Raw genomic sequence first — 19,387 nt, 5'->3', positions numbered from 1 at the left:
ATCGACGCTAAATACGGTGGAGACAAATTTTTGTAATGGAGAGTACTAGGAGAAGAGAAGTACTTCATGTATTTCGCCCTCTTAATCTGTTTTACTGTTCATCTGTACATAAGAGTATTCGATAGGTTACTCAAGTAATTGCATCGAAATTGATACCACAGCTTATAACTTTTTGCAACTCGAAACGAAACGATTATTTATTTCTACGCTTAAAGATAGAAATTGCACTACGATAGTTAACTCGGAGTAAAATAATTTACAGTATATTAATTTTATTGATATTACGTCTTATTGTAATATAATTAACGATTTTATTTTTTAATCGATCAGATCGATTAAAATTTGCTAACCTTTACGCAGGTATAATGCTGTCACTCTAGTTTATGTTGCATTTATCACGAACTGCAGTGACTGAGAAATATGTAATTTTGTATTTTGTCGAACAAAGATGATTTTCTGACTACACTTCTGCAACGTGCAGTTTGTTCGTTCTGCGTTACGCTGCGCACATACATACTTTTCGTTATTGTTACAAAGTTATCTCGTTACTTCGTACCCTTGTATCGTAGTACATACATATATGTACGTATAGAATGTGGTGCATACCTACATTCCCAGTTACCCACGTATTTGTACTGTATTTACCCTAGGATGAGCTTAGAGACAGTTATGTATAATTAACGTACATGAAGTTTCCTCCCGAAATCATGACGTATGTGCAGTGATGCATTTACCGAATTAACTAGTCAAACATAATAAACCTATGTTCCATTTTAATATATTCCATATAATTTAAGCAATTATCTTTTACGTTGTTGAGTGTTAATATTCGAATATTCGTGAGAAAGTAATTTATCAACAACGTTCGTATCAAAAAATTATAAGAGATATCATATCGATATTAACGATATGACGAAAGAGATTACAAAAGATAGTGTATCAATTCATCTATTTCAATTTTTCCATAATATTACAGAAATATTATTTCAATCTTATTTATTCGCAATATCATTTAAACGTTATTTTATTACTTTTCCATAATTTTTATGAAGATACTAATTCAGACTGATTACATTATTAAACTATTTTCTACATAAATCGCGAAACACCAAGTAATTTTTCATACGCATATTTTTATTCAGAAAGCTACTCGGTACATAGACTCGTTTTAATAAATTTTACTCTTCGAAAGGTCAAAGATATTTTTATATGTACAAGCATTAAATTGCTTTCATTCTGTAGCGGGTAATCCAGTGTCGATCAATGATGGATAGACGTCATAGTTAGTGACTGGTTCTCTCACTCACACAGATATCTAGGAATATAGTAACGGAATGTAATAGATGTACAATTAATGGGTAATGTGTAACATAGAATTTTGGTATTGGCGTTCTCTTCGTGTCTACATTAACGAAACTAGCTGCTCGGCTAATCAATACGCTTGCAACCACTAGCACATTTTGCGTTCCTTAGTTGCTTATCCAAGTAGATTAGTTAATACATTGCAAGTTAAAACGTTAACAACGTGTTACATATATTTCGCAGTATTAATCGTAGTTATATATAGAAATAGCATTAATTAACAGTTAGATGTTGCATACAAGAACAGTAGGTTGTTATTTCTTTCAAAAAACAAAATTGGTAAATTGGTAAATTATATTGATAAATTATGGGAGTTAAATGTACAAGAATAACGTAAAAATCAGTAGGTGTTTGATACGAGCATTTGAAATTTTTCTATAAATATTTCTAAACGTTAAAGGTTTTTTTATGTATGTAGAAATGTTTCTACGCAAAATTTGGTCCTGAAACACAGGTTAATGTTATCGTGTCATTCAAATAGCTAGCGATCTATGAATTTCTAGGATCTGCACAGAGTTAACGTAATTTAGTACGTTTCAAACTTTCAAAAAGATATCGGGAAACTGAAATTTAATTAACTTTCAGAAATATCTTAAACGCGATCCTCATGGAATGTACACTGTGCAGCCGAGAAAATCCAGATACACGCGATACCGAGAAACCTTAAGGTCGTTAAACTCAATATCGAAGGCTTCGAAATACGTACGGAACAAAATACGGTATCAGTGACTTATAGGAGCTATCCTATCTCTTCTAACTACTTCTGGATCGAGAAACTGGATTTTAACGGTAAGCGATATAACAAGCTACGAAATCTAGAATTCTAGATGCTCAGGATTCGTAAGAAGACGTTTGAAATCATAGTACATAGTGTGACGTGAAAGATTAGATTCGTTCGCTATGAAATAATACAGGATCATAATAACAGCATATTCGTAGTATCATTTCCATAAATTGACTTTGTTAATCTCATTGTATCAAATATTATACAAATATCAGTTCTTAACCGTTGTTATCCGAATATCAGATCATCGATGATTGCTATGTATGTAGAATTTGGTCGTATCTAAGATTACTTATAAGGGTTCGGCGTATACATGAGATGTTTCAATTAGGATGAAATAGATTCTAGCGACTTTAGATGTTTCCTGGTGCCACAGTATGTATTTGGAATTGTGTTAGCAATTCTGTATAGGTCAGAGAGGATTTGTGTGTGTTAGATGGTTGGACGTGGTCCAGGAAGGCCAGAGTTACTCTCGATGGTTTATTTTTTGAAGCAAGTGGAATTGGATTTAGCGTATGAATATGTTAATGCGTATTGTGGTGAATCTTTAAACCTCACAAAATCCTTCCGGATCCGCTACTTCAATGTTTCCTAGTTTTTTCTAGCACCAGTTATAAAACAGGTATGCGTTATATTTGGCTTAGTCATTTTTTCGTATTTCTCTTAGGCTGTAAAACATACGTATAATAATTTTAACAACAATTTTTAATCAGATTTCTATATTAGAATTCTTGTGATTGCCTTTTCGATGGATATTTTCTTAAACCTGCTTTGTTTCTTTAAAAATCATTATCAAATCAGCGTTGTGAATTCGATATATTTAAATTTACTAATATACATGGATATTTCCGTTATCAGTGTTATCGGATAAAACGCGTACTGCGAAGTTCATGTACAGATATTTGCGTGTATGGACATTTAGATCCAATCGTTGCAGATATGTTTTCAGTGCCTATATGCCTTTAAACAAATGATTTCAATCATTCCTGAATTCTGTTGCGATGGCATTTAAAAGTTTTCGATATTTTCAATCAAACGAAACAAATTTTTCCATCGGTCATTCGAACAACAAAGCATTTCTACTTCAAGAATTATTGAACATGACACGGAACCATTAACAGTCAAATTACTAAATAAAACTATAACAATTCGAATAGTCCATTCGGATAAAGAGGAGCGTATCACAATAGGATCCAGGGAAATCAGCAGAAGAAACTTCGTTGGCAAAAGTTTCGTCAAGTTGGATGAAGAAAATGAACGAAGTGTGGTTTCTATCGCAAGTTCCAATCTTGCGGAATACCACTTGGAACATGCTTCGAATATTAATGAATTTCTTTGTATAATGTCCTACCTATAATTTGTTACAGCGTCATACACAAGTTCCACGATAAATTTTCACCTCGATTGGCAATTTTATTCGTATTTCATTCAGAGTATATAATATTTTACTAAATAAGAAGAAATATCGTACGTCCTTAATATTGCACTCTGATACAAGTATCGTGTTATCCTTTCCTAAGTGATCATATCGTGCCAGAAAACTCAATAATAGCTTGTACTCGTACGAAGTTGATTTAAATTAAAACGACATCTTGCGTACCTACGTGCGACGTTTGTAATGCTCTACGTATAACGTCCAGCATAGGGGATGAAGCAAGGTAAAAATAGATAGAGATGAGATATTTTCAAGTGGCAATCGGAGCACAAGAGGGAGGAGTTTGTATATTACGTCATTCTGACACTTAAGATGGGACAAACGTGGGCGAATGATCAGATGTCGGGCCGGAGTGGAGAAAAGATCCGAGAAAATGGTCTTCGTGTGATGCCTGAAATGAGTAAGACGACCACCAACACGACGTATTGAAAGCAAGCCACAAAAGTTCCTCTTTTCTTCGACCGAATACCGACTACTTTTCAGAAATATATTTCTCCGTTCAAGCCACGCGGTCCAACATGACCGTTACATAACTTTTGATATATTTGTACGATTTATATTCGGTCGGCTGATTACTGTCTATAGACGCAGAATTATACGAATTACGGAATAAATTGGAACGTACGGTAGAGAAAATTTAGAAGTCAATAAGTTTCTGTTATTCGCTGAATTGGGATACATTCGTCTAACTAATAACTGGAACATTCTTATTTTCCGCCACGTGGTAGAAAAGAATGTGCGTATAAATTTATTTAGTGAAATAACAGTTTAAATTTTAATTAATTAATGCATGCAATGAAATAAAGTAGAGTAGTTTCATGAAATACATGGTCAGAGATGTCAGTAACTACTGATGTATTGCTGCAAAGAGCAATACAGACCAGAGCAAGTAGTATTACCGCAGAACAAGGGAAACGATTTCCCAGTGGTACAAGTCAGCATTTGATGCTAGCTTGGGAGTAATGAACCCGTTATTGATACTTCCACATCGTAGCTTGGTTTAACTTTGTCTGTAAATAACAAGTGATACAGATTCCGCGAAAAAATCAAAAAGTAATAACCGGTGATTGAAAAAATGATTGTCGAACGTTATGTATAAAATATTTTGTACTGCCATCGCATCATGTCTTTGGACAGTCGACTATTATATTGTTATATTTCAGGTGATTCAGAAGAACAAATTCTAGACATTGCGTGTCCTCCAGCTCGTTCAACGTTATATTACAGTCGCTTCTCACGCGAGCAATAACACTTTACATGCAACCATCGCAATGAACCAATTTTCTGCCTAAAATGTGTAGGTTCGAAATATTTGAAACTTACGATGTTAACAGTTTCGTGATTTATCGACTATACGGTAGAAATATGTCAAAACATCGTTCCTGTCAAAATAATATTTTCCTTATAATATATAAAAGCATATATTTCTAGTTGACATTTACTTACTGACTGAAATTGTAATGATTATAAACATTCAATGTAGAACAGTCATAAATTAATGAAAAATATAGAAATAATAAAAAGGAATAGTCACTTTCCCGAATTTTTAGTTCATGGCTAAATATAGTAAAGAAATGATGATATATTAGAATGCGAGAATAAACGAGACACTTGAATGAACAGTAAAGGAATCAATTAAAGACTTCTAGTTCGTACTTGTATCCTGCTTAATCAATTTCTGATAGAGCGTACCACGTGGTGATTTCTACACACGAAAAACGTTTACACTCTATCTGACACGATATCTATCGCAATAATTAACAGCGCGTTATGTGCGACTGCGTATTGTATCGTACAAACGATATAAAAAAGACAAGGATCAAATAAAGAGAAAACAAAAAACGGTAAAACAGATCGTGTATGATTAATCGCAGTGTTAAAAGAAGCATCCTGAAAGATTTGTGAAACAAGTTGACTGGACGTCGATTGAGCGTGCAATCGTCGACAGAAACGTCGAATTAGAAATGAGGCAAACAATCGAAGCAAAATGCACGACAGTTCCGCGAGAGCAGTCGAAAGGGGTGGCTGATTCGTGGTTGCTCGCCGAAACGATCGTCGAAGGTCGGTGACGTTCGTGTGACTCCGACGATACGACGCCGGCGCTATGTAACCTGCTTGACGTAGCAAGATGGCGGCGGCGTGTCGGAGGCGTCTCCGTCCGCACAGTGCTCGACGTCGAGCAGTCCGCGTACGTTCGTAACAACGTTTCACCGCATTAATGTGGTAGTGCACCCGGAGCATCGCACACGTCCGTGGTCACGGTTCAATCTCGTGTTTCATATCGTAATATCATCAACAATTAGAGAAATAACGTGCGACGACGAGACGTCGCGAACAGTGCTAGCACGACGAAAACATAGAGAGAGCAGTGTGAACTCAATTGGTCCCGTTCGCAATAATTCTTGTTAATTTTGCTCGTGGTGCGTGCTATTCATCCCCTCCATATCCTTTACACTTCCTCTTCCCTTTTTTCCCTCCGTTTCTCCCTCTCTCTCTCTTTTCTCTTTTCCTCTTGTTCTACGTCCCTCTCGTTTCTTCTCACCTTCTGTTCGCCGATTCCTTGCTAAATTCTACTTTCATACGCACATACATACATACATACATACACACACATATATATACATACACATACGAGCGTATATCTGGTTTCTTTGATTTCCGATCCGTGTTCCCTCTATCCGTCCCGTTTTCCTCTGTGATCGTTGTGAAATGCCCGTGATAACCGGTCGTGCCTCTCGACGACAAGGAGGACGTGACGCTTGTCGTTGGTCTACGGTTCCTTGACGAGCACGGTATACGTGCAAACCGGCGCATGCACTGCAGCCCTTGCTACTATGATAATAACGAGAAAGGTGGCACGGTGGGCGCTCCTCCTGAAGCGAGAGGCGCTCGGCCGAACCTACGGTGCACAAAAGCGGTTCGAGCAAGCACCCCGCGGTGCCACGGCGATGCTGCCTCATTCCGGCCGGGTGGTAGATGACAACATCGACACCGACACCGACACCGACACCGACACCGTGGCCACCGACCTGCACAGGACCAGCAGCTGCGTCGCGTTGGCGCTGCCGTTGCCGTTCCCGTACTACGAATACTACTACTATCCTCGTGCTGTGATCGCCGCCTCCTTGTTAAACTCAGATCGCCGCACGCTCACCGACAAACACGAGGACAACTACTTGTTATCGTTACTCGCAAGAATCGACGAACCGCCAGTACCAAAGTGCTTCGACTTATTGTTAGTAGCATCGACCAAAATCCAGTCAAAGGAGTTGAACGAGCAACAGGACGAACAGGAGGAATACGGTGAACAGGAAACGGAAAACGTGGCCAGTTCGACAAACGACGAGGAAGTAAGAGTGCTCGCGAACGTGAACAGTAACCGCCTTAATCGCCGGAACGGGCGAGCACGATTTTCCGCGTGACCAACAGCCACTCGCTGTTACGCCGTGTCGATGGTAATCGCGAGTGCGATTCATACAATACCGGCGTGGTATAACGGTTACGACTGGAACGAAACGACCCTCGTGCAGACACAGTATACGCTGAACGCAAAAACATACACATTAAATCGCAGTTCTAATAATTAAGCAGACCGAGCTTCTGAGATACTCACGTAAAAATAGGGGAATTCGAATGAAAAGTAAGAGAACGAAGTACGTACATACATTGTCATATATACGCGCGTGATCTCTCGTGTGTATTCCTTGTGGATTTCAGTGACAGTCGAATCGACGAGCAGAGTGCGCGTACGTAACAGATTCAGGTTATAAATTTTGTGGACTCCTTGCTGGTCGTAGTTTCGAGCCTTCAAGTACGTGGAAATTTTCGCCGGCATTCGTGTACAGTGTACGATCGACGAGAACAGAACGTTGCGCGACAGCCTCGCCGGGATATCGTAGAAGAACCACGATAACCTCATTGTTGTTTTGATGCACGCGTGCCGGGTACGAAAGAGAAAAACTCGTTACGAGAAAGGACACGACTGTGAATACGTAGTGCCATATACGAATGAGAGAAAAAAAGAATAGTAAATATACAAAGGAAATATAGAACAAAGGAACGGCAGAAGTGTGATATCGGACTGCCCGTTGCATTCGTACTCCTGCCCTGAAATTTCGATTCGTGTAGCGCCATATCGCGACACACATATACATATTGTATCTTTCTCTGTCTATCTATCTGTCTCCCTCTTCCGCCTCTTTCTTTATCTCTTTTTCTCTCTTTCTCTCTCTGTAATATTTACATATATATGCATACGTATTATATACACATATACTTATATATACGAGTATATATGCACGTATAAACACACGCGAGTGTTTTTCTCGTATTCACACGTTATACGTGGGTACAGGCGCACAGTGCGGAAAAGAAAAAAAGAAAATAGTAATATCGCTGCGGAAAGGGGGTCGTAAGTACGTCGTATACGCGAGTGTGCTCCTTCGATCCGGCGTGTCTCGTTATATAGCTGCAATCTCTTTCCTACGGATCTCCACGCCACATGAAGTGTCGCTCGACCAATTAAGCGAAACTCTCAGCGTTAAGCCGATCTACCAAGAACATCTTCGAATATGTCGCTGCTCAGCGTCACGGGTGAGTCTTTTCCACTTTTATATCTTTTTTTCTTCTTTTCTTTTTGTCTCGTGTATTTCACTACACGCGCCGCACCGCGCCGCACCGGTTTAAGATGACGACCGTTAACTAGAAAATATTTCGTTTTATCGTTTCGCCATCGCGACACTTTCCATCTTATCGAAATCGCTTTCGATTATTACAATGCTTTATTTTATGTATTTTTTATTTCTCTCTAATCTTTATACATTTACACGATTAGTCGTTTATTTTAGTTTATTTTAGAGAATTCGACTTTCAGTCGTCTCGTTTATTTTATTCGAGTTTTTACATAATAGGAAATTGTTGTAATCGCTTCTCTGCAAATGTCGTTTCACTTAAGTGGCTTGTTTTATTTTAAAGCGGTTTACCCGAAATTCTCCGGATGAACGTGAAATAGAGTTGTAGAACTGACGATAAAGTAAGGTTAGAACAGTCTTGCAACGATGGCTGCATCAGATTTGAAACTTTTTTCTTATTTTCGAATAAACTGCTCGAGAAGAGCAAATGCTTCTAAGCAAACTTGTAGAAATGGAGAAATACTTGAAGCACGAAGTAAGGCGGGGAAGAAATTTCCAAGACTCGTTCCGAGAATATTAAATACGATGGAAACGAATGTGTTGATTAATAGTCGTTATTAAAGTTATTCATTACGCAAGTAATTAAGGACATTTCCTCATACGTTCCATATTTGAGGCATAGTAAACAATGCTTTAAGCATATTTCCTTTCTATTTCTTTTGGTCTGAAAAGGTAAACGCGGCGTATTTATTTCTATCGAATGTGCAAAAATAACAGGAATGAGAGGAAATATTATTTCACTGACTGTACGTTGTTTCTTAAATCGTCGCAAGTACAAGAAATATAAAAGATAAGCTATGCATAAAAACAACAAACGAATATTTGTTATTCAACCTACTTTCTTAATTACTTAATAGTTTTCTTCGTTTTGCGTTTAAAGCCTTTGATATGCAATTTACAAGTTCACATTCTATTTTCCGCGTATAGAATATGCAACGAAATGTCTCGCGATTTTAATTTAATTACGTAACTGGGTTAAGTTGCTGTTTCGTTCTTAAACGCGTAGATATTAATATAAGGAAATTATAAAAATTACGAAATAACGTCTATCGCCGCTACACTGTTGAATTTGTTATTACACTCTGAATTGAAGCGCTTAATACGAACATAGAAGTTTAACATGTCGTACGAGTAATCCTTTAGAGATGAGTAATTCTAGATAAAGCAGTCGCTATAAGTACGTTGGATAATCTTCGTGGAAAGCAAGTGAGCAAAAGCAATTGGAACATCTGTACAATTTATAGAAACGTATAACTACGCATAAGAGATATTTATAGTTAAAAACTTCTAGTATTTTTACTCATATTTTATTCAGCATCGTAACTTGTATCTTTTTGTTATCTGCTTATATGGTCGGTTGAGTTTCTCGAGCAAATTCCAGTTTAAAATATATTTTTCGTACAATTTACGTATTTAGGTGCATATATTTTCAACGAATAAAAAGATTTTATAGTTACAAAAAACATTTAACGCAAATTAAATTCAACGTAAGAAGACAAAGCTACGTATAATTTTTAATATGTGCAAGCTATTTTCCCATATTACCGTAACTATTTTTATCCCATGCTTTTGAACCGAGCAAATCATTTCCGAACTTCGTATTACACACGGAGTTTTTCGTGCGGCAATTGCTAAAACGACTAAAGTTAAAAATTACATTTCGTAAAACGAGCGTTCATACAAAGTGAGAGGGGTGTCCTTTTTATTGGAAAACCATTCAAGGATGAGAATAGAGAGAGCTAAGGTTAGGGTTAAAAGACGATGTGATAATTGGATTGGTATATGAAGCAGCGAAGTTACTCTCCGATTTTTCTGTAGCTTTGATAGATACTGATTTATCCGTGATTCTTACATGAAGTTAATCATCTAATTAATTAAACGAACCTGATTTGTGTTTGATCTTTTCATCATTCGATTTCGATGGTTTTTTACCGAGGATTTCTCACATTAAATCGATTTTCGTTAAATTATACTTATATTAGCTTTGTATTACTCCATCTTCTGATATTTCAAATTCTCAGTTTAAAGGACTACATCTCGTCCATATCCTTATCCCGATTTGAATATAAGGGGGAATTCCAGTTTCCGATACATATAAGTGCATCAAATCGGCGTCCAGGATTTTCTTTCCATTCTGACTTTTGTATACGGCCTCGTATGATCTGAGTATTGAACGACTTAACCGAGTAGTATAAACGACCAAGAGAAGAGTTACTCGAGGGTTTACTTCGGGGTAGAGTCAGTCCTCGATCAGTGACCGCCATTGATATCCTTTAACGTATCGTCTCAGACGTATATGCATATGTAGAAATGCAGTATGTCCTATGAGATATAACGCGAACTGATCCTCTGTATTCATAATCGGATCCGCCTGTACGAATCGCAAGTTACGATTTCCAATTGTTTCACGTAGAAAAAATCAATGTGTAAACCAGGGTAGCTGCGAGCGAGAGGATTTCCGGCAATCCTTCCGATAACCATGCAGACCAAACGTTAAAGACGCATTGACCAGCGAATAACGAGAAGCGATTCTCGATGCTTCTTTTATCTTTGTCCTATATCTGGTCATAAATATCGCCAGGGTTTTCAAGTCTTCCTGTTCATCTAGGCACGTAGACGCACGTGTACAGACCGCGTAGATGTATTCAGGTGGTAACGTTCCTTTGGCAGTGTGCAGTCGGTATACACTGATAACAAAGTGCATGAACGTTCGTCTATGACTACGGAACAGCGAGAGGGTCGAGGGTGGTGGGAACGAGGCAGCGGGTGAAGGGGTATGTTGGAGGGTGGAAGGTGAGAGGGCAAGAGAGAATAAAGAGAAAGACGACCAGAAGAAGAGAAAGAAAGAGAGGGAAAGAGAGAGAGAGAGAGAGAGAGCATAGTGCAACGGTTGACCCCGGTACACGGGGTCATTCCCTTCTTCAACCACCACTACCGACCCCTAGTGCCTCCGGTTCTACCGCCCCTACTACTGGCTCTTCCACCCCTTCTCATCCTCGTATCCTCCACCAACGCTCTACCATCACAACCACGCAACTCGACTCTCCTCTCGCTCACCCGGCCAGCGATGTAGCTACGAGGTGCTACGAGAACGTAGGTTCTCGTGCATACGTTGGGCTGACAGGAACGATCTCGGGGCGAAGTTCCACCTAGATCTTCCTTTGCTTGTCAGTCTACCAGACAGGTAATAACTTACGAAATATTTGATTTATGATAATGTTGATAGTGACGGGTTCAAGCGTGTATCGAATGGTCAGGATGCCAGCTTGCATTTGTCGAGTTAATGATCGCGCATATAACACTCTGGAAATTTGATTCGAGGTCGATTGGATTGGTATAAAAATTTCATAGGATGCATATTTCTCTTTGTTCTTTAGATTACAACGTTTTCATGAATGCACTAAATCACCGGGCACACTCGGCGGATAGGTAGTCAGTTCTTTTTTATTGATTTCGTTCGAATTGATGGGAAAACAGCGTAGAAAACCGGGACAAGATTAATAGAGAAATCTCGGAGGATTTGCAGTACTAGAGATTACACGGATCAAATTTAAATGTAACAAGAATTTACGTTGCCACGTTATTTATTGCAAGGTGACTACAGTTCGAGAGCTGCAACTTTATTTATTCGCCATTGGTGCATTTACGATAAAAATAGGTCGAACTGATACGAAACGAAAAACGTCGCCGAGTCGTATCTTTAGAACTGCACTTGCAAGATATCGTCTCGCGTCGTAGAGAGGTATTTGCTTCGGTGTTTATTATCGGAAACGATCAATCTCGTGAAAGATCGACGACAAGATATCATAAACAGACAAGTACGTAAGAGCATATGTACGTGGATCGTCGATGGATAAAATCATAGCTATGGCATATGTATACGTATGTTTAAGGTGTGTATTTTTAAAACGGCTGGGGTCATACAGGTTATTCGGGTCACCTCGAAATCCAAATAAGTCGAGGGAAACGAGACTAATAAAGGAATGCTTTCACGATACTTTTGATTACGTGTGCTTTTCGAGTTATTATAAAAATGAAAGTGAAAAGAATGGGAACGGTCGCGAGTATATTTTCTTAGGGAACACTGCCTTGAATTTTCGTAGGCGTGCGCCGACGTTAATTTATTCGTGATCATGAAAGTGCGAATTCCTGCTGCTTTTCGCGACAAAGAGCACGTACATGTAACAATAGCAGCATCGAGGAATCTCCCTGGTGGGAAACCGAATGAAAGACCTCGCAGAGCAACGACACGTTATTGAAAAGACGACGAAAACAGAAATGAAAATATTGCGTGGTTTAGTACTCGGAATAGATATTACGCTTCTACGTGTTTCGAATCTTTCGCTTGCAATTGATCTTCCATTCACGTAATTGCCGTATACGTATCGTAATTACGTTTCTTTCGTGTGTTTGAAAAATTACGTAACTCGCATTAATGGCCAATAGTAACATTTCATTCGAATAACGCTCTTGCGTCGACAATATGAATTTATCGTTTACCATTTCACATTCGCGAACGATAAATCTCTAACGATGTACGCGTTACTTTTTTATTAGCAGTGGAATGGGAATAGAGAGAGGTTGACGCACCACGCGATGGCAAATTTTATTCGCGGCGCACGGCCGATTTATCGGACGGACTATAAATTAGTATAAGAAAAAAGACAATATGCAAAAAGGGTTCAACTACTGTTTAGTCGATCTATTCTATTTCTTTTCCTTTTTATGCTTCATTTTTCTTTCCCTTTCTTTGTTGTATGCTCAAAGGATTCACGCTTGCAAATCCCCAGCTTTAGCTTTTTTTTTCCATTCACTGCGTATAATATTTTCAATGACAATGTCTCTGCCAGAGACCTACTTTTTGCAACTCGCACTTAGAAAGGGAACAACGTTGCATTTGAACGCCGCGTTTTTCACCATGTCGTGGAAATGTGTCATCGTTAATGGAGATGCATCACCTACAATAACGAGGACAATCTATTTTACACTCGTAAAGACCAGCCAAACTTTATTTCGGCCTGATGGCACGCAGAATCGTTGCTATGGAGGAACTGGAATATGTCCCATTATTTTACATCAAGTTCTTTATGAACAGAAACGCTCGCATTTCACGTTCGATACATTTGTTCGTCGCGTGTATGTATGCAGGTTCGGTCTCTGCGCGAGGGAAAATACAAACGTTTAATGTCACTATCGTGCATTTATCGATAATTTGTATAAATTGCGTTGCTCGTTTGCGTTCAACGTCGAGCGAAATATTTGAACAAAGAATTTCAAACTGAAACACTGAAACTGAAAAACAATTTACGACGAAGATTGTTTATTAAGTTACGCGATACGCGTTTCTCCATCGAGTTACGAGAAGAGATGTTTTCGATATCTCATATATACATACATACTATATCGCACGCTTTCTTGTCGTTTATCGAGAAGTTTAATCGTACCTACGTAGTAGACAATAGAAGCCATAACCGGAATATGAAAGTGCATTTGTACGCGAGTTATGCGTAGCTGCGACATTTCCAGTTCCATAAATTTCCCTTGGCACAATCTTTGTTTCTATTCAGGGAACGACGTTTTCAATGCTTCGCCGTATTACGTACTGTGTTTCTGTTATTTCTTCTTCGTCATCGAACTCGGTCTCGTCGTTCGAACAGAGAGAAGTTTCATAAGTGACTCGAGGTATCTGCATATTCTTGATCGCTTAAAGTTTAAAGTTTAAAGCGTCGTGAATGCGCCGTTATCCGTGTACCTATGCATGGAAACGTAGTCGAGCAGCGTTAGGTAGGTTCCTTTAGAGGCAAGAATAGGAAACGTTATCGAGCACGGAAACCATCGCAGTTACCCTTCGCAAACGAAGGTAGATCTTGTCTTCCTTCGCCAATGATATTTTCCGGGTATTTTCTCTTCAGACTCTCAGACTGAAGCAAGACACTCCAGCCGTGTTTCGATCGTTTTCTTTGAGTAAGAGTGGTTCAAGAACGACGCCGCGTCGCGCCGGTTTTAAATGAACCTTAACATTATTTTCTTGCCACGAAAGGAGCAATTAATTTCGATTACTTTCGGTCGACGTAGCGGAAATTCGTTAGTTTTAATGTAATTTCTCCTCCCCCCTCCCTCTCCTCCTCTACCTGCTTAGGATCAATCGAATTTGCATTAGAGCATAATGCAGCAAACGGTTACAGTTTTTTTTATAGAGATATTGTTATAAAAACATGACCGTGGCTCGCGTAATTAATTGCTACGAAATTAAACGTGAATTACGTACTAATATCGCAAAAGCAATTACGCTGTGTGTCAGAACGCGAACATCCCTTATCTGATAATATAATGACGTCAAACAGATGTAACGATGCCACGTTGAATGATGTATGAGATACAAGTAGGAGTGTGTTCGTTACTCGTTGTTACTCGTTACTCGAATAACAACCGAAAATCGCTGAACTCGTCTACTTATGCCACGACGTGTATACAGTTACCTTCATTTACGTCGCTTTTTCGGCACCGATCGATCGGTTTCTTCTTCCACTAAAGCGCCGTCATGCTCTGAAAACTTTTCAAAGGTAACAGAAAGTAGCTCTCATGAGACAAAAATATTAAAAGGTTATTCGAGCCTTTCACGTTTCAACCTCTTTCTTACACGAGTATCTTCGTCCAGACAATATTTTTAAGAAGCTTTCGTTATCCTTTCCTCGTCGTTCGTCGAGAAGCTCCTTCAGGTTACCACTTTCGTTGCAGTCTACTTAGGTTGATTGAAAGGGTGGTCTCGTGCAAGCAAATAGAAGACGATTTCGAGTGGCTGTCCACTAAAAATAACGATCGAGAATGGCCACGTTTAAAGAGCGTACGCCACGTAGAATTTCTGCTTATCTTCGTGAACTAACTGGTGGCTTGGCATCAACGATACCTACATTGTGGACTCGTCCGGAATGAACTTTAGGAACGCTTTGATCTAACTTGCCACTTTGTGTCTCCACTTTGGTGCCCCGACGCAACGTCCATGTATCAGGATAGCCCGAAAAGGTATGCGCTCTAAATCGAGCGCCAGTTAATACTACGTAGGTAGGACAGGTAAATCGACGAAATTTGGAAATTCCTATTTTTTCCAGCACGCCAGATCTCCATCGATGACATTTTCAAATGTGTATATTCGCGGAGTGTTCTGTTCGCTAATTAATCTGTTCATTAATGGGAGCACCAATACGTTGATTCAAATACTGACCATAGTTGCAAAAATATTGCGAATAGTCAAACGATAAATGAATAAATTTCTGAAAATCTATTTTGCGGAATGCCTTTATATTTCTGTTACGGAGTGTTTTCGTAGCGAAGCTTATATTGGATTTTGGAGTCTCGAATATAGCAGCGAGTAATCAACCAAATCAGAGAATTCGTATTTGCTTTTTCTAAGAATAGAAGGATTCTCGCCAAAATTCACGGTAATTTACATTAAACGGTACATTAAATTATTTCGATTGTTAATTGATAGACTCGTATGTCTATGTTTGATGCTTACTGTTACGTCGCGTAACACTCTACCTAGCTCAGGCCACACACCGCGGGCAAGATGGCAACCAGATATCTTCGGATACTCACTGCGTACCCTCAATAGTTTCAAGTATCTTCCATAAATCTCATAGATTTCCTAGTAAAGGTCCTTCAAACCAAACAAACGTCTGTTTCCGAAGAATTTCTAAAGACTATTGTCTACCACGGCTTGACAAGGGAAAGTTAGTTTTTCTCACGTATGATGCAACTTTCCTCCCACTAACCATTTTCTCTCGAGGGCGGTTAAGACCCTTCGTTTAACCAATTAACAACGAAGCCTATTCCCTCATTCTCCTAACTAAAATCGTCACCAACAAATCCGATGGTCCCGTGCGCTAGACACACCCATCCTTAGCTTTCCTCCGAGACAGCATCGTCTCCCAAGACAGTACTGATTTTACATCCTTCGAACGGTCAACATCCTTTAACCGGGTATACACACCCGTAGATCAGTCACTCACTCATCTCGTACATACGCACCAGCGTAACTGCCTTCGTTATAAGTTGTTGGAATAAACGGTGAAATATAACTTACTCTGCTGTGTCATATTCATTTAACCACCTCTGTTATCTTAACCGAAACAGGGGAACGACTACTTCGCGGCGTCGATTCACCGAATCGTAGCGAGAATTTACGCCTCTCGCTGACGCGTTTTCCTTGCGACCGCGTCTCTCCGCGAACGGTCGTAACACTTACGAAATATTAATATGTATGTGTTTAAATATAATCTTCAAAATGATACTGACAGCTTTAAAAAGTTACCTTTTTTTGGACACACATTGTTCTGTCCACAGACGAGAGCTATTTGAACTAATTTCATTTCGTAGATACAGTACGTGAAACCATTAATTTATACTTTTGATATATTACATCCATCTAATCATAAAAATTGGGAATCCTGTGTAGTTTTAGTACTATTAAAATGAAAGTAATTTTGTCTGTATACACGTAAAGTTAAAGGAACGCAACTGTACCCTGTACCCATCGCGTAGCGATGAAAATGAATTTTACGAACCGTCCCTCGTCACAAATAATACGATGAAATTTTTATGAGTGTAATTCTTTAGCTATGAATACGCGTTAACGACAACAGGGTGGCCAGGTTCTTTCGTGTCGGGGACATTTTTCTTCGGTAGACAGAAGTCGCACGCAAAACGGACTTTAATCTACGTCATAAATATGCATTACCTGGGCGCCATCCCAGGAAGCGACAGTTAAAACCACGCTGAGCAAGTTACAGATTACAATTGCGCAAACAGTTTCCAACAATCCTAACCAACGAACCAACCCCATTACGCATCGACAACATATGAGAATATGGTGTCATATGTCCCATATAGTGTAATATCATTAAACATCAAGAAGAAAAAAAAAGAAAAAGAAGGAAATCAGAAACAAAGGGAAGAACTTTCCTACATTTTCTTTCCGGCATACATGCACAATAATACGCAAGTGGAGTTTTGATAAATATCAAATATGCCTAAGCATATTTATGATTTCAAATCAACGCTTCGATAAATCTAGAAGCGTACGTTTCTTCTGATTAAATATTTTATCTTATTTAATACCTTTTTGAAGAGTATTCCATCAGCAAAACTGAACAGATGAGATTGTGCAAGTGATATTAAATGATATTATCTATACTTTGCGAAACATGGATCATGTATACGGAACACGGGAATATAAGTACTTCATCATAGGAATTATGGGTCGTTAGTCAGTTAGTTTCCTGTGAATCTACTCTTTACCTACGAACTCATTCAGATCGACTCCGATAACTTATAAATCATTATATACGTATTAGTCGGTCATGCACCTGCAAGCGATGCAATCCATCTCCATTTTCCGACGTTCAGAGCAAGATAACTAGGTATCGTGAGGTTTTGAAGTGGAGAGGGTAGGAATCCAATATGAGGATCCTGTGGGAGTTTCTAGCCGCAGGAAGGATCGTCCTTGGTTAAGGATACGGGCATCGTCATTATAAATGGGGTGCTTTGAACTCCGAGAACGATGCGTTGGGTGGAAAACCAGGGGTTTGTAGGAAAGGGGAAAAGCAATAGCTTGACTGTCGCCAGACAGCGGGCTATGAATTCTATCTCCTCTTTCTTTCTTTCTTTCCCTGGTACGTTTTCCATCATCTATCTTTTCTTTCTTGTCCGACTATTCTCTCGTTCTATTTATTTCCGATAAACGGAGAAAATCCGTGACGTGCAGAAATCAGCAAGGTTGAAAGGAAATTTCAGCGGTGAGCCATTATTACTTGCGCGTACCCGGTATGCTCCGATGATGTTATTGAAAAATGCGTAAATATTATGTCATAGCGTAGCATAAATTAGCATCGTATAGTATAAGCAATAAAATTACTTGTACGCACACAGGTTGAAACTATTTAACCCCTTAACCTACGATTTACGTTCGAGAATTTTGGGCCGAAAACGTAAACAAGCTGAACGTAAACAAACGAGAAAAAAGAAGTCGAAAACACAGAATAAAAATTTTTTGTTTGAGGCTTTGTTTTCGAGAAAATCGACTTTGAATTTTCGCTCGGTACGCGTGCACTTTATCACGTCTCGTTATAACGGATCTCACTGTACATTTTTAAAAAAATTAAAAAAGAAATTAAAAAAAAAATTTTTATTCTATATTTTCGACTTCTTTTTTCGCGTAGAATCACCCCCTTTCCGCTTGTACCACCAGTTACCAGCCACCCTGTATATTATATTCGGCCCGATCATCATACTACGGTCTATGCCCGTGATATTTACGTTTGGCCCGATCATCGTACTACGGGCTATGCCCGTAGTCGTAGGTTAAGGGTTAACAATTGAAATAATACGTACTACTTGAAATAATTGGAGAATCTCGACTACTTTCACTTGATTTGGCCATTTCTCCCGTTACTTTAACTTTTACATCTACGTTCCCTGTTTCTGGATTTTGTTGAATTATTTTTTTAAAGTCAATCCATCAAACCTACAGAATTTATAGATATTTGTTTGATCATTGAATCGTCTATAATGCCGATCCTTTAATTATCTCGAGCAGAGTATTCTATAAGTTAAATGAAAGTGTACAGGAGATTGCTCAAGACCAGATTAATCGTGTCGTAAAAACGTCATTGATTCATGACGTTTTTTTAATCAGCGCTGGATATTTTTATTAAGACGTTACCCATCTGTTAAAACCAAAGGAGAGACGAGTTTCTTAAAATTGTTTGTCGACTTCCCTCAGATATAAGATTTTCAAAGATGTCGATATAACATAGGAAAGGAGACGTAGAGACGTAATAGCGGTTTCTTTATAGTTATACGTATCAGCAGCGCCAATCAACCATCTTTATTCCCCTAATTTCGCAACATGTACCCGCGTCATCATTGGCTCGCGTGTATCTCTTTTCCTTTCTGCTGACGACACGAGATCTGCCGGTAACGTTGCACGATTTTCGTGCGGTCGTGTTATACGCGAGTAACTATGTTGTGATGGTTATTGGTTTTATGGAGCAGCTGGAGCAACCGAGAATTTCAGGAGAGAAGACGGTGCGGAGGCCGGTTCACGTGCTAGCCAGG

General features: G+C 38.9%; 2 protein-coding genes across 8 annotated transcripts in view; both read left to right on the top strand.

The window, feature by feature from the left end:
- Positions 1 to 6,337: 6,337 nt before the first annotated feature.
- Positions 6,338 to 7,018, top strand: LOC126874541 (uncharacterized). The gene has a single exon (XM_050636768.1). The coding sequence runs from the start codon at positions 6,416 to 6,418 to the stop codon at positions 7,001 to 7,003; it is 588 nt and encodes a 195-aa protein (XP_050492725.1). The 5' UTR covers positions 6,338 to 6,415; the 3' UTR covers positions 7,004 to 7,018.
- A 48-nt stretch (positions 7,019 to 7,066) lies between these two features.
- The window catches only part of LOC126874335 (protein unc-13 homolog B-like), a 379,726-nt gene continuing 367,405 nt past the window's right edge, over positions 7,067 to 19,387 (top strand). For all 7 annotated transcript variants that reach the window (XM_050636351.1, XM_050636341.1, XM_050636331.1 and 4 more), the window contains exon 1: positions 7,067 to 8,174. In XM_050636351.1, coding sequence (XP_050492308.1) covers positions 8,153 to 8,174 — 22 coding nt within the window. In that variant the 5' untranslated portion in view covers positions 7,067 to 8,152. The remainder of the gene's footprint in view (positions 8,175 to 19,387) is intronic.

Source organism: Bombus huntii, chromosome 2 (genome assembly GCF_024542735.1).
Source record: "Bombus huntii isolate Logan2020A chromosome 2, iyBomHunt1.1, whole genome shotgun sequence".
NCBI lineage: Eukaryota > Metazoa > Arthropoda > Insecta > Hymenoptera > Apidae > Bombus > Bombus huntii.
This window is presented reverse-complemented; position numbering and strand designations above follow the sequence as displayed.